The sequence below is a fragment of the Arvicola amphibius genome, chromosome 1 (genome assembly GCF_903992535.2).
Source record: "Arvicola amphibius chromosome 1, mArvAmp1.2, whole genome shotgun sequence".
Classification (NCBI taxonomy): Eukaryota; Metazoa; Chordata; class Mammalia; order Rodentia; family Cricetidae; genus Arvicola; species Arvicola amphibius.
Window position 1 is genome coordinate 82,666,337 of NC_052047.1, and position 16,059 is coordinate 82,682,395.

The window sequence follows — 16,059 nt, forward strand, 5'->3', positions numbered from 1 at the left end:
TGGGTTTGACCCCCACAGGCATTTCTCTTTAGTATCTGCTCAGCTGGCCACTTCTGAGACCAAGGGACATTTGTTTGGCGCAGTGGGTATTGGGACTTCGTAACCCTTTGCAAATCTGTTTTATTTCAGGGATGATAGGCTGCTAACCTCTGAGGTTTAGTTTTTTTTTTCCTTATAAAAGCATCCAGAAGATGTGTATGAAACTAAAGGAACAAGGAGAGGGAATCAACTCATATAGTCAGCCAGGGCACCTGGGAAATTCTTGGGAACTTTCTAGTTGGGTAAGACATGAGTGACATACAACAAGATGAATGGGTGAGACCCTCTTACAGCCGGTGCCCTTGTGCACACTGAAAGAGGCCCCTAGAAACCTTAAGGTTATTAGATGAAAATCCCAAAGCTGGGAACTGTTGGTTAGGGAGGTCCCAGGACCTCCTGACAATACCGGCTATTGTCACCGCTGTTGGTTGCTTCCCGTGGTAAAACCCCATGTCCGGAGTCATTCTGGGCTTTGTGCAGGCACTGGGAAATTAAGCTGGGACTGAACCATCAGGCTCCTCCCTACCAGGTACCTTTCACAGCGCTTGAAGGTCCAACGCAGGCTCCTGGAGGAGAATTGTCCACAGTCCTCTCAGCTGTGGGTCCTGTGTACCATGTATCCCACCCGTTTACCAGGCACGATGGTTCAATGGTGATGTGATTGACCAAAGCAGGTAGTCAGCTGCTTTCTGATTGGACGTAAGGCCCATTCTACACGAGGGAGTTCATAGCTGGCCCAAAGCCTGTGGCTGGGAGGTCGTATGCTCTTGTGGGTGAGCGGCAGCTGCTGATTTGCTTACTGGATATGACACACCCGTGAAGCTGCCTTCTGAACGTTTATGCTTAGGCCTGTAGAGTAGTGTTGCTATCAGCTCTAGTCAGAGAGGCTTCTTTTTATGAAGGGTAACAGTTAACTGCAGAGACCCGGAAGTCATCAGAATAAGGGGCTGTCGAGTGGTCAGCCTTCAATGGCACATCCGTATCGTTTCCAAGGCTCAGGGAACATCAGGGAAGAGGGAGTGGAGAGAACGTGAGCTGGACAAAGGGGTGGAGAGCTGTGGAACACTGTCTTCTAGGTGCCATTGTGCCAGCAGCTACGCTTGTCGAAAGGGGACCTGCTCAAGATGGCGCCCATCGATTCCCCATCACGGGGTGGGGGGACTCATGAGGCCATGCTCCAACCCGAGATTTACAGGCAGTTAACAGCTGTGGGGAAGGGAGGTGTTTCTATTTTCTTTAGTGGTGGAACTGTCTATAAGTTGCCCAGGACTCTGTATGGAACCCTAACTAAACTCATTCTTTCCAAAGCTGGACTTGAGTGGCATCATTTCTAGACTTGAATGGAATCTGTTGTAGAAGGCCTACGTGGGTAACTATATGTTTGTCTACACACACACACACACACACACACACGCCCAGGGACAAAGGCGCACAGACTGGTGAGCACACACACACACACACACACACACACACACGCACGCCCAGGGACAAAGGCACACAGACTGGTGAGGACACACACACACATGCACACACGCACGCTCACATGCCCCGGGACAAAGGCACACAGACTGGTGAGGACACACACACACACACACACACACACACACACGCTCACACGCTCACACGCCCAGGCACAAAGGCTCACAGGCTGGTGAGGACACACACACACACACACACACACACGCTCACATACCCAGGCACAAAGGCACACAGGCTGGTGAGGACGTTTCCCGCCACTGTTTGATGTGAGGATTCGCTTGCACACAGAACATTCTTTGGACCCTGTGCTTTCCCCAGGACTTAGCACTTAAGTATCTTGTCTGCTCTTCATGTTGACCTGTTCCTGCTGCAGCTGTGAGCCACACTTCAGCCTGAGAAGGCCGAGGCACTGGGAGGTGACTGTGCTTAGCCCTGCAGAGAAGCTAATGGCAGAGTCAAGACCTGACAGTTTCTGGTCCTACTGGCTGTGTGGTTTAGGCCATGCATGGCGAGAATGGAAACTTCCTTTGAGCAGGGGTGTTCTAACAGACCTCTGCCCAACTACCCGGACTGAGGTGGCCTGAGTCAATGGGACAGCGGCTCTCGCTCAGGCTACCTTGAGAAGCTGAGTCGCCAGGAACTAATCTCAAACCTCCGAACACCCCAAAGCTCCAGGAAGCAGTCTAAATTGTTGTCATGGCTCCCACCAGGCCTTTGATCTAGGCAAACTCTTGCATCCTTCATGCTCGACCTGGAATTAAAGCCAATTTCCAAGCTATATGGAGAGCTGGTGACACCCATGTCAGAACAGACGTCTGCTTTTCTTGAGCCCCAGAGTCTGGAAACCACAGTTCCTGGTGTGAGCTTACAGGATAATCCTCTCTGGAACTTCTAGATAGAGTTCCTCGTTGTGCAGGAATGTGATGTCACTAAAAACAGGACGATGTAATATGCTAGCTGCCTAAGAGCCCAGTGTTTGTGAAGCTTTAGGCTAGAGTCTCACCAGTTCAAGGCCAATTTAGGCCGCAGAGCAATTCTCTAACTCAAAACACAAAAACAGATCTCTTCAAAAAACGAAGACAAGATTATGTAAGAGAATACGCTGGGTGTGATGGTGACCCTTGGGCAGGCATGGGCAACTTTACTAATAGAGACTTGCCCAGTAACGTATGGCCTGGGGCATGTTCTTGCTTCAATGCTTGGCTTAACATGAATGCTAACCAACTCCTGTCAACCTAGATGTTCCGAGAACACTTAATGTTAGAGGTCTGCGGCAAACCCACACATTTCTGCCGGAGCCCTAACCGCCATGGGTTGCAGGCAGACAGCCACAGAGGACTAGTGACTTCTGTTATCAAAGAGGCTTCAGCATCCCCCTTACCTCAGGGGCTCATGCTGCCTGAAAAGCGAAAGGAAAACTGTATTCCGTCCTCCCAGGTCATCCCCCCAGAAGAGCGACAGCCCTGTGAAATAGACAAGACTCAAGGACAGGCAGGTGCCAGTAAAAATCCGGTACTCATTTTTGATGGCTGTGCTATGTTTTAAGGCAAGTGTCACACATATACAAAACATCAAGAGATGAACATGTTAGAAAAAAATAGCAAGGAGACGTTTCAGACAGTTACAGCGGAATCTTTCTCATGACTCAATCCCATCGACTCTTCCGGGAGCCAAAACTCAGCTTCTGGCCTCCAAGAGGAAGATCCCATGTTTGTCACCTTCCTCCAGACCACGGCAGTACTCTTTACTGGGGGTCCTGGTTGGGACCCAAGTGTCTAGCCAGTTCACTGTCCAGCTCCAATCCCTACTTAACAAGATTCTTTAGAAACAGGAATATCAGGATGTCAAAGTCATAGTTTGTATTAGTTTCCCCTTAGCTGAACTCAAACCTGCTGGGAGTTAAAAATCCCACACACAGCGCGCACACACACAAACACTGTACATAAAATATATGTAAATACTCAAGGAAAAGGTTCACTGAAACTTAAAAAATATCAAATGCTCATTCATAATCAAACATTGGGATTGATTCCCCATTAAAAACAGTGTTGGCAACGAGGTCTGGCCACTCTCTCCTTAGTACATGGTCGCTCCTGGCTCCACAGCCGAGTGAAGTGGCTCCGTTGTTTTACACTTGGGGCTCTGTTCCTCATGGATCTTCCCCATCCCCTCGCTCAGCATAGTCCCAAGTCTGTGGGGCCCAGCGATACACCCACTGGGGAAGCGAGAGGATGAGCAGGACCGGGGGGGGGGGGGCTTAATCTCCTACTCTGGGCGGGGTTGGCAGAACTATGGTGGGAGGTGGTGGCCCGCCAAGGAAGAGGCCGGACAGGTGGCTATCACGACTCTTCGGAAGGCAAGTTGATGAGAACACAGTTCTGTTCAGGAGAGCCGCTCAGACCAGGAGGCAGCCTCCATGGAGAAAGCTGTCTCCCAGGTTAAACAGGGCGCTTACAGATGCAGCACTTGATTTCCAAGAAGCAAAACGGTAACTTCCACAGATTTCCTGTCTGCCTTACCAGATCCGAGTGAAGTAGGTAAGAGGCAGGTAACATCAGACCCAGGACTGTGGAAACCAAAGCCATGCTCCTGGGCACAGAGCTCTCCCTTGACTAGTGCATGAGTTTATCGGGGGGGGGGGTGGGGGAGGGTGTACATGATTCTGCTGGCCTGGGGGTTTTAGTGAGGACTTCGTCAAACTGTAGTAATAAACTGACCGACCAATATGGGTCAGCGATGCAGTGACCACATCACCCCTCCCAGAAAAAAAGAGGTCTTAGGGTCTGTTGCCAAATCAGAATGGAAATAGGAGGTGCTGGCAGAGACCCCCGTCTCAGAAGGAGGGAGTTAAGTGCCTCTGGTCTCGAATGGGAACAGTCCTGTTTTGTCCTAATTGGGGTGCTCTCTAGTCTTCCCTGACCTCAGACTTGAAACGGCTTACTCAAGCTGAGACCCCGGCTGTGCTTACCACCACCTGGAGTAAATCCACCACTGGGCAGCACCTCTGGTCCCTCAGAAGCCACCCTCAAGGGTGGAGTACAATTCTTTAACCTGAATGCCGGCTCATGAGATTCCAGCCAGTCTAAGAATCCGGGAACTTCTTCAATGCCTACTGCTGATGATACGGCATGATAGGCAATTATAAGCCCCTCTGGTTCGCCCAGAAAGCACCAGATGCACAGCTAGCCAATGAAGAATACATCTGCCTTGCCCCAACTTTTACCCCTAGGCCTCCAAGTACCTGGAATCCTCTCCAGGCCTGGCAGCTCCAGAGGGGTTCCCAATAAAGTCAAGGTATATCTATCTACAGCTCCACTGAGACATGGATCAAGTCAAACGTCAGAGTGTTCTAGTCCTCAGTAATCAGTCCTGGCCTGGGAGCCTAAGGCCTGTGCTGAGGGATCACCCTCAGACTGGCGATTGGGCCAACGCGTTGCTTGGGAGACGAAAAGTCTGAGGGCTAAGCCCCTGTCTAAATGATGGGCAGGCTATCTGGGTGGGCTGCTGGCAGCTAGCAGGCTGGCCCAAGACCCAGCCCCGTCACAGCACCGACTCCTTGGATTCGAGTTCCGGAGCAACGGCCACGGGGCCTGCTGGGTTCTGGTGTGTCACCAGAGGCGAGGTCTCCTCCTCCGACTTGGAGTTGGGAATGGCTTCCACCTTCACTTCTTGCAGCTCCTGCTCACCTTTCTTCATTGTCTTCTGATTCAGGTGGTTGAGGATTCCGGCTCCCAGGGCATCCCCCTCCACGTTCACCACAGTGGTAGTGCGGTCCCTGGTGGAAACAGGAAGGAGAAAGGGCCGCCGTTATTCTCAGCGTTATCAGTGGAGGGCACTGTCACAAGCTGGTGGCCGGAGGAAGGTGTGCAGGGTGAATGTGTACTGTGTACATGGCACGTCAAGGACTCCAGGGCCTCAGACCCACGGGAGTGGAAAAGCCTTCCCCACGTGGGGCCTCAGAAGGGATGGCAAAGCCTTCCCCTGGTCCATGTGAGGATGTGTGTATGCAGAAAACGTACACTGTAGCTAGCATAGCATGCCACACACAGAGAGAACATACACCGTAGGGCAACACACACACACACACACACACACACACACACACACACACACACACACACACTTTATGGCCTGGATACTGTCTCTTAGAGACTGTCCCTACTGAGGTTAGCTAAACTTGTCTCCTTAGCCATCTACCATGAACTCTGCATCCCTAATTCAGCAGCTGGCAATAACCTTGCTTCCCTGATCAAATGTATCCAACTGACATGCTCAACTTCCTGGGTGCTGTGGCTTCTCCATCCAAGAGCCTAGTACAACAGATCCCAGCCTTCCTGTATGTTTGTCCTTTCTCTATGCCCTCGGCACCCCTGTCGGGGCAATCCCTACCCCAGGAGTCCTGCTGGATGCGGCTGTGCTACTGTGGAGTCCTGCTGGATGCGGGCACACCATGAACAGGCCTGTTCTAAACCGCTTTTCTTGAGCAGTATTTACTCCTAGGAAAGAAATAGACTCTTGTAGAAAGTACCGGAAAAAGAGGAGTTGACGGTAGCAGACAATCCCTTGCGCATATTCCACAGCTCTGGGCCTTGACCTGAGCAATGCAGTCTAGTCCTTCCAGCCATCTTCCTACACAGTTCTGTTACATGTAATGGGTCCCACCACAGAGAACAATGCATGCTCTTGGGAGAAGAGAGCAGACGTGGTTTTGTGTTCCATGTTTCTTCCCCTCGGTGTTCAGTACACTAAAACTTCAATCCCGCTTCCGTCGGCAAGTGCATTCCACGGCTGTGGGCAAGCATGTCATAGAAAACAGCACTGGCTTTCTTATAGCCTACTTAGTGTAGCATCTACCCCAGTCACTGGAACTCAGAGAAGGCCATTTTGAAGACAGGAAAATGGTGATATTCCCCCAAAGGCCCTAGAGGGCTGGAGTCCTGACTGTGAGCGGCCTGTGTACTCACAGGCCTCTGCTGGGCTTCCAGCATGGTGCCAATTCCCTTCCCTGCTGGGCAGCTCTGAGATCCATTCCCCAGGCACGGGAGACAGATGACCCCTGCCATTGCTCTGGTCCTGGCCAGCCCAGGGATGGAGCAGATGAGGCGTCTGGAACACAGGAGTCCTTACAGGACACTTCACCCCATTTCCGTGAAAAGCCGTCAGAATTTGGCAAGCGAGCTGTTTTAAGTTGGAAAGGCTACCATTTCCAAGTACCCTCGCAGACCGAGTGCCAGGCACCTGAAGTTAGCTCCACCCAGCTTGGCTGTGGCAGTCTAGCAGGACTGTCCTCCTTGTTAAATGTTTACCGAATGCTGCTCCACCTGTCCTGAGTTCTGTGCACTGTACACATACTGACTCATTTACCCTCACCGTGACTGGTGTGGTTGCACGAGCAGACACACAATGGGCCGGGCTCAAGGCCCCAGTGCTTTACGCTGTGATCTGTGCTTTCTGCATTACTACCTTAGCCAGCTTTCCTATGGGACAGTAGATTTATACCTACAAAAGGTATCACAAGGCTGAAGCAATCAATATCCAGAAATTCTTGGGTCTGCAAGGAACCCCGGGGAGAGCAGCCTGGTCATCTGCTTACCTAACATCTCCTGAGTTCAAGCATAAGGTGTTTGCATGCTCTCCTTGCATAGAAACCATTCCTTGGATGTTTGCAGGCGAAGGCCAGCCACTGCTCCAACCAGTTATTATTCTACTCTGCCATCTCCTGCATAGTTCCTTGTACCTACTTAATGCTACAAGCAAGTTCTGATGATTGTGGCTCATGCCATTCATGGATGTCCACGGGATTTTGACTATTATACTGTTGACTTTTTTTCTTTTTTTGAGATAGGGTTTCTCTGTGTAGCTTTGGAGCCTGTCCCGAACTAGCTCTGTAGACCAGGCTGGCCTCGAACTCACAGAGATTCACCTGCCTCTGCCTCCCAAGTGCTGGGATTAAAGGCGTGCGCCACCATCTCCTGGCAGCTGTTGCCTTCTTAGAGTTCTAAATCTGGTTTTGCCAGCTTAACTATAGACTCTTTCCCAAGCAAGGATGGTTTTAAGTTTCTCTGCACATCCAAGGCCCAGTGGAGCGTCAAGTTCCCAGGGGCCTCAAGAGACTTTCTTTATTCCAGGGTCCTTGGTATCAGCTACTTACACGATCCAGTCCACAGCTAGGATCAGAGAGAGGTATTCTGTGGACAGCCCAATGGCCTCCAGGATGATGGCAATGGTGAGGACCCCTCCGGCCGGCACACCCGCTGCTCCGACACTGGATGCTGTGGCAGTCACGCTAGAGGACGGCAAAGCACAGTCAGCCATGGCCACAGAGCATTGCAGCCGGGGTCTACAGAAAACACCCATGCACTATGTGGCAGTGGTTCTCAGCCCTCCTAACGCTGTGACCCTTTAACACAGTTCCTCATGCAGTGGGGACCCCCGGTCATGAGATTATTTTCGTTACTACTTCGACTGTAATTCTGCTACTGTCAGGAATCGCAGCGTAAATATCTGAACCACAGGATATTGGATAATTGACTCCTGTGATAGGGTTGTGACCCACAGGTTGAGAACCACTGCTCTAGGGGCTTAGGGGATGATACAGTCTTTAAGTACACTCAGACCTCACCTCTTCAGGTTCTGTGTTCACAAACTAAGCCGACCACAGATCACACACAGTGAAAACAGTCGGTACTCAACATCACAGGTCATTTTCTTCTTATTTTCTTTTAAAAAAATCTTTTTATGATTTATTTATCTTTATTTTATGTGCATTGGTGTGGAGGTGTCAGATCCCCTGGAACTGGATTTTCAGACAGTTGTGAGCTGCCATGTGGGTGCTGGGAATTGAACCCAGGTCCTCTGGAAGAGCAGTCAATGCTCTTAACCACTGAGCCATCTCTCCAGCCCCCTCTTCTTATTTTCTTAATGATACAGTGTAACAACCACTCACATAGCACTTATATCATGGTAAGTATAGAAGAAGTCTAGAAATGATTTAACATATAGAGGAAAATGTGTACAGATTATAGACAAGACACAAATTTGGATCTGAAATGTCCCTGCAGGCTCATGCTTTAAGACTTGTTTCTCAGCTGGCTGCTGTACTTTGCAAGCTATGGAGTCTTTGAAGGTGGGGCTTGGCTGGCCAAAGTAGTTCACTAGGGGCGGGCGGGCCTTGAAGGTTATATCTGCCCCCCTTGTCCTGTCTGTCACTGTGTGAACACATCAGTCTTCTCTCTCACGATGGACTAAAATAAAATCCCTCTAAACTATGAGCCCCAATAAACCTTTCATCTCTTAAGTTATTTCTGACAAATACTTTGTCATAGCAATGCAAAAAGCTAACTACTCAAACCCCCCGCCCCCCCCCATTATCTGTGGGGAAAAGAAGGCCCTTGGTCAGCTGATTTGGATAGTCGGTTTGCTGGAATTGGGAAACACCTGGGGCCTTATTGAGGCATACTTCCGGGTGTGTTTGTGGGGACATTTCAAGACAGGGTTAACTGGGGTGGGAAGACTCATCCTAAAGTTGGGGAGCACCATCCATAGGCTACTACACAAAAAAGGAAAAAGGAGAATGGCAACTGAATGCCAGGACACATCTCTCCCTGATCCACTCAGCTGTGAGCAAAGAGTCTTACACTCACTCACACGTCCATACCTTTCCCACAACGACAGACTGTGTCCGCTCAAACTGTAAGCCGAAACATAGCTTTCTTGCCTTAAGTTGCTTTCTGTCGGGTACTCTGTCCCAGCAGTAAGACAACTAAATCCCAAGATACTGAGGGATGATGGTGATGAATTCTCGCTGTCTTACAAATGAGACACTGAATGATGGTGAGACTGGCTTTTCAAAGGCAATCACAATAAACCAACCAACCAACAACCAATAAAACATTAAAAAAATTGAAGTTTAAAGCCAGACCTAGAGATGTAGGAAAGAATAACAGGCTCACAGAATGGTGAAGATCTGTCCCGCGTTCAGGTCCACGTTGTTGAGCTGGGCGATGAACACGGCAGCCACGCACTGGAAGATGGCTGCTCCGTCCATGTTCACAGTGGCCCCAATGGGGAGAATGAACCTGCTGATCCTCTTGTCTACACCATTGTTTTCTTCAATGCACTTTATCATAGACGGCAGGGTAGCCGAGCTAGAAGTGAACAAAACAATCCAGCATGAAAGTAGTCCTTCCCAGCCAAGTGAAAACCACGTATCTCAGACCTCGGAGCAGCCATGGGCAGCATCCTAGCAAGCTTCTGGTTCTCTTCCCTTGAATTAAGGAGGATGGCAGACTTCTTTCAAAGTCTCCAGTAGCAAAAGGCTTTGCCAAGCCCCACTGGATTCAGATATGACTTCCAGGATCCACTTATTCCATTATTCATGTAGATTCAGCCAAGAGCCGCATCTTGCCTCAGTATAAAATTGTTGGGGACTGCCGACCCTCAGACCCTGAGTTTTCTGTGACCCCCTTGCCTGCCTGAGTAAACAGTTTGTTTTCCTGTGCTTGCAGCTGCTCTGGGCACAAGACCCTCATGAGTTCCTGAGGCAGGGGAGTGGTTTCTGGTAGGTTTGCAGCTGAAAATCTCAAGAGCTGGGGTGTGGCCATTAGTCAAGGAGAGCCCTATATAAGCTTCCCTGGAACACGATAAAAGGGGCATTCTTGTTTCAAGGATGACCTGTGTCTCTGTCTCTGTGTGTGTGTGTTTCAATCTCCAGCCCCTTGCCCAACTCGCAAACCATCCTGTGGTGGACAGGCGGAATAGTACATAAAATGTCCCAAAGAGAGCCACTGGGCTCACCTGACTCCACTCCCATATGGTTGAGTAGCCAAGGACGTTCCCAAGCTCACTCACCTGGAAGAGGTGGCGAAAGCTGTAGCAAATGGTGTGAGGAGGCCCAGGAGGAATCTGTAAGGGTTTTTCCGCGTAAAAGCAAAATAGACAAGAGGCAGAACAATTCCTCCATGAATAACATGGCCCAGGATAGATGCGAAGATGTATTTCCCAAGGCTGGTCACAAGCATGACGATGTCCTTCATTTCCACAATCTTGCTTCCAATCAGGAACGTGATGCCTATCGGTACGTACCTAGGTCACAAGCACAAACACTCATCAGGAAGGTGCTGATGAGGGGCTGGGAGATGCTAGGCTTTGAGGGAGGTGCTGAGGAGGGGTTGGGAGATGCTGGACCTTTGGGGAGGTGCTGAGGAGGGGTTGGGAGATGCTAGGCTTTGAGGGAGATGCTGAGGAGGGGTTGGGAGATGCTGGGCTTTGAGGGAGCTGCTGATGAGGAGCTGGGAGATGCTGGGCTTTGAGGGAGGTGCTGAGGAGGGGCTGGGAGATGCTGGGCCTTTGGAGAGTTGCTGATGAGGGGCTGGGCGATGCTGGGCTTTGAGGGAGGTACTGAGGAGGGGCTGGGAGATGCTGGGTCTCCCGAAACAGGAACTTTCAACTGGTTATTTTCATCACTGCATAGAGTTACTCTAAAAACAGGAAAAGATGGAACTGACCTTTTCTTTTCTTTTTTTTTTTTTAAGTTATTTATTTAGTATACAATATTCTGTCTGTGTATATGCCTGAAGGCCAGAAGAGGGCACCAGACTCCATTACAGATGGTTGTGAGCCACCATGTGGTTGCTGGGAATTGAACTCAGGACCTCCAGAAGAGCAGCCAGTGCTCTTAACCTCTGAGCCATCTCTCCAGCCCCCCTGACCTTTTCTTTTAAAGAATAGATTGCATGACTGAAATGAAGGTCTCACAACTGAGTGCATCTGCATGCGTAGACCGCTTTTCTTTCATCTATGCGCACTTTCTTTCTTTTAGTTTTTCTTCTCTCGTCTCCTCTCCTTCTTCCCCTTTCCTTCCTTTCAGACAAGGTCTCACTACATAGTCCAGGTTAGCCTGGAGCATGAAATCCCCCTGCCTCAACTTCCTGAGTGCTGAGTTCACAGGCATGTGCCATTATACCTGGCTCTACATGTGTTCCTGACTGACGGATTGCTACCAACTTCCTGGCAATTAAAGGCCCTGAGACTACAAACTTGACTTTCAGCTTCGCTCAGACCTGTCCTGAGAACTCAGAAAGACGTGAATTCCGCACAACTGCCGTGATACAACGGAACATAGCCCAGGGCTTCTGGGACGGTCTACATTCTTTTTGGTTTAGAAGACATGATTCTGTGGGAAAAAGTCATTAACAATGAGGTTCTGGGAACACTGCCAGAACAGGGATTTTTTTTTTAAAGTGAGAAAAGGAATAAATTATAGAAACTACAAACAAAAGTCAGTTCTGTAAATTTAGTATCAATTCAGTAATAGTCCTACAATTGTTTAATTTATACATTTTAATTTTTACTTAATAATGCCTTCTGGTTCAGATTTCCAGGGGCACAAAGGGTGAGTAGTGTGAGTCTCTCCTGTCAGCCCCTGAGCGCCCAGTGGAGACGGTCAGTGTGACTGGCTTCTTGAGTTTTCTTTCTAGAGACATTCTACGCGGTGTTAGGAATTTTAAGTCTCATCTTCAATAAAAGTTTATCCTCCAGAGGACAGGCACACTGCTCTTTGGCGGCCACCTCCAGCCAGCCTCTCCTTAGACAAGCACTCCACACTAAGCTACCAAGATATTTTCATATCAGTATTTAGAAAGCTACCTTTGCTTGTGATGAAATACACATAAAATTTAGCATTTAGACAACCCGTATGTGTAGAGTTGATCATCACTAAGGACATTGGAATTGTGGGGCAGCCATCACCACCCAGACCAAGGGTGTTTCCATCGTTAATGAGTGAAGCTCTGTTCTCGTTGGATTGCGGATCCCAGGCCCTCCACCCCAACCCGCCTCTGGTACACAAAAGCAGAACACACATTTTGTCCTTCTGTGACGACCTGTTTCATTAGTGTACACCAGAGGATCATTTTTACACCACTCCATGTTATAGATACCACATCTTGCTTATCCACCTGCCTGCTACTGATAGACATTTGCGTTGCTCCTAACCTTCACATGCTTTCTTTCTTCAAAGGAGGCTGGGTTTGAGGCAGGGTCAGGTGTAGTCAAGGCTGTCCTTGAACTCCTGATCCTCGGTTTGAGGCAGAGTCAGGTGTAGTCAAGGCTGTCCTTGAGCTCCCTATCCTCTTACCTCCACCTGTCGTGGGCTGGGATTACAAGTGTGCACAGATCATGGCCTTGTTTTTAGTATTTTCTCAAAATGGGAGCACCGTGGTTTCTTCCTAGGTTCTCATCTTTGGAAACATACCTGCCGGTGCCCACATGCCTATGTTCTCTAGTCAAGACGTCAAGTGGGGACCCTGCTGACTTGAAGGTGTGCACATTTTCAATAGTCAGTGGTGCTGCATTATTCTCTGAAGTGTGTGCCAATCCTCATTCCCACCAACAGTCTAGAGGGAAGCCATCCACCTTGCTCCTGCCCCAGTGGCCACCCAGGGGGGATCTCTTTTCTCTTAAGGTACTTTTGGAATTGTCAGGAAGACATTGTCATGGCTCTGAAGGCCAGTCCAGATGTCAAAAGTACCAAGGTTAAGAACCTTATTCTCATCCTCATCAATTCCTGGCAAAGCCAACTTGCTATTACTTGATTTTTCAACTGTGTGGGCACCCTTAGGATGTGACTTCTCATGCCAGCTTTTCCTTCTGCGCCCTGCCTGTTTGCAGATCCGTCCATTTTCTAACAGTTCAGACACACTGTTTTCAGGAGTAAGGACATTTACGTGGGTGTGCTAATGTAGGTCTGCCAGTACTTGGGAGATTCAGACATGGGAATCGGAAGTGGCCGCACAGCAAGTTCAAGGCCAACCTGGGTTACATGAGACCCTACTTCAAAAAACCGAACCGAACTAACCCAAACCACAGTCTCTCCTTGGAACAATGGCAACCAAGAGTTCTAGATCAGCCTTGGCTGCACAGCAAGTTCAAGGCCAACCTGGGCTACATGAGACTCTACTTCAAAAAACCAAACCGAACCAAACCAAACCACAGTTCTCGGAACGATGGCAACCAAGTGAAGTGGTATGCCTGCAGTGAGAGTTATACTATTTGATTTTTACGCTGAGCAAGAGAAATACCACTGATAGGGTCTGGATTAGGCTTGTTAGTTTTAAATTTCTCCTAAATCCAGTCCAGTTGGAACCTAAGTCATCAGAGAGAGAGAGAGAGAGAGAGAGAGAGAGAGAGAGAGAGAGAGAGAGAGAGAGAGAGAGAGAGAGAAAAGTGCTGGGATTGTTAGCAGTCGACAATAAAAAATACTTCGCACGTGAAAGCATAAACTAGTTTTTAACAACCAGTAAATGGAGGTTAAAATTCCCAGGTCTGCTTAGCCGATGTGCTAGCTAAGTCACTTGGGAGGAGGGAACGGCAATGGAGAAAATGCCCCCACCTGATTGGCCTGTGGCGTAGGGTATTTTCCTGGTTGATGATTGATGGGGGAGGGACCAGATGACCTTAGGCAGAGCCACCCCAGGACAGGCGGTCCTGGGTGCTGTAAGAAAGCAGGCTGAGCAAGCCGTGAGGACAAGCCAGTAAGCAGCACCCCTCCATGGCCTCTGCATTAGCTCCTGCGCCCAGGTTCCTGCCCGACTTCCTCCCATGACGGACTGGCAAAGGAAACTGTAAGCAAAAATAAACCCTTTCCTCTCCACGCTGTTGATGTCATGGTGTTTAAGACAGGTTAAGTGCGGGAAAGCTTTGAAGACGTGAGGTCTGGGACTGGCCTGATTTCAGGGAAGTTGTTTCGAAGGAGATGGTCAAATCATTATCTTTCAGCAGGAATCAAGCTAATGATTTCTATCGAGCGATCGTCCTTCCATTAAGATGACACAGAGTAACACTTAAAAATTAGAAGCTTTCACAAATGGCCACTTCAAGTTTTACCCAAGCAGGGTGAGAGGAGTCTGTCCTCTTTGTTGTAAAAGGTCACACTGGCAAGCCTCCTCAAATCTTAACGTTTATCTTTTGAAGATACAAGAACTTTCTTTTATTCAGCAGACCACAAACTGGACGTGGCAAACATATTGTGCCCACATGGGAACCCATACATGGACGGTGGTGATCGGAGTCGAGGAGTCAGTGTGGACACCACGCGGTAACGATGGGCACACCAGATCTCTAGGAGATCCAGACAAGAGGACAGATGATTGAACCAGCATCACTTTTTAAAAGACTTAAAACGTCATCACCATGGTGTGTGTATGTGTGTGCATGTGTGTGTATGAGATGTAAGGGGACTTATGAAGGTTGAACAACAACTTTTAGACATTTGTTTTCTCCTCCCACTATGGGTTCCAAAGATCAAACTCAGGTTTTCAGGCTTATTCTTAGCCACTGAGCCATCTCACATGGGTCCCATCATCATGTCTTGTACCACGGCTGGTTTAGATTTCACTAACTGCACACCGGGCATGAGGCCAGGAGTCCCACAAGGTAACCTAGAGTATCAGAATCTTTCCTAGATATGAGGGGGACAGAGGAAGAGAGATGGCAGAGTGACACTCACCACATAATCCAGGACACCAGCACCATCGTTGCCTCATTGAAGGAATTGAAGAAGCGGATGAGCTCTTCTCCCTCAGGGCCTAGCTTCTTGAGAGCCACTCCTAACACCAGGGCAAAAAGGACCAGTCCTAAAATGTTCATCCCTTCAATGTCAGTGACAATGGGGACCTGCAGATCAGAAGAGATAGATTCATGTTCAACAACAGATGGGTCACTTTGAAGTGGGTCTGCTCGGGGTCTGGGGCACTGTGTGTCGAACAATCAAACACTTATATTTTTTTTTAACCTTTAGCGAGTCAAAACCAAGGAAACAGAAAACAATGGGAGATACAGTCGGAGATTACACAAAACCAACAAATAAAAATTTTACCTATGGGCCTGGAGAGATGGCTCAGTGGTTAAGAACACTGACTGCTCTTCCAGAGGTTCAATTCCCAGCACCCACATGGCAGCTTACAACTGTCTGTAACTCCAAGATCTGACACCCTCACACAGACATACACAAAGACCTTGAACTTTCCAAAGAGACCAAGTTGATGTAAAGTCAAGAAAAACACCATTTTTGTTTTAACTTTACCAAGTGTCATTTTCCATTTTAGAAAGGTGTGTTGACAAGATAAAGTATCAAAATCCAATCCCTGGCACAACATGTCCACCTGCGGGAGCAGCTGTGGCATTCTGGGTTACCGTACACATGGCAGATAGGAAAGTATTGGCTTAGCACCTAAGATGCAAAAAATGTACTAACGCTATTAGGCGAGATTCTGCCTTACTGCTTTTGTTTGTGACTTTTGTCATTCTGAGATGGGCCCTTCGACTATGTAGTCCAGGCTGACTTGAAACGCCGTCTCAGCCTCCTTAGTGCTGAGATTTTAGGACCTACAGCAGACAAACTTTATTATATTTATAGTGATGGGGTTTTACTATGCTGCACTGGCTGGTCTTCACCCTGGGCTCCGGATCCTCTTGCTTTATTTCTGCCTTATTTCCACATGCCACCATGTGTTTTTTTTGTTTGTTTGTTTTGTTTTTTTT

General features: G+C 48.8%; 1 protein-coding gene across 1 annotated transcript in view; it reads right to left on the minus strand.

Annotated features, from left to right (window-relative positions):
* Window positions 1–3,014: 3,014 nt before the first annotated feature.
* Window positions 3,015–16,059, minus strand: part of Slc1a4 (solute carrier family 1 member 4) — a 29,369-nt gene continuing 16,324 nt past the window's right edge. Inside the window, exons 4-8 of the mRNA XM_038344047.1 lie at window positions 15,026–15,192; window positions 10,369–10,602; window positions 9,471–9,665; window positions 7,670–7,804; window positions 3,015–5,293 (exon numbers count right to left, since the gene is read on the minus strand). Coding sequence (XP_038199975.1) covers window positions 5,059–5,293; window positions 7,670–7,804; window positions 9,471–9,665; window positions 10,369–10,602; window positions 15,026–15,192 — 966 coding nt within the window. The 3' untranslated portion in view covers window positions 3,015–5,058. The remainder of the gene's footprint in view (window positions 5,294–7,669; window positions 7,805–9,470; window positions 9,666–10,368; window positions 10,603–15,025; window positions 15,193–16,059) is intronic.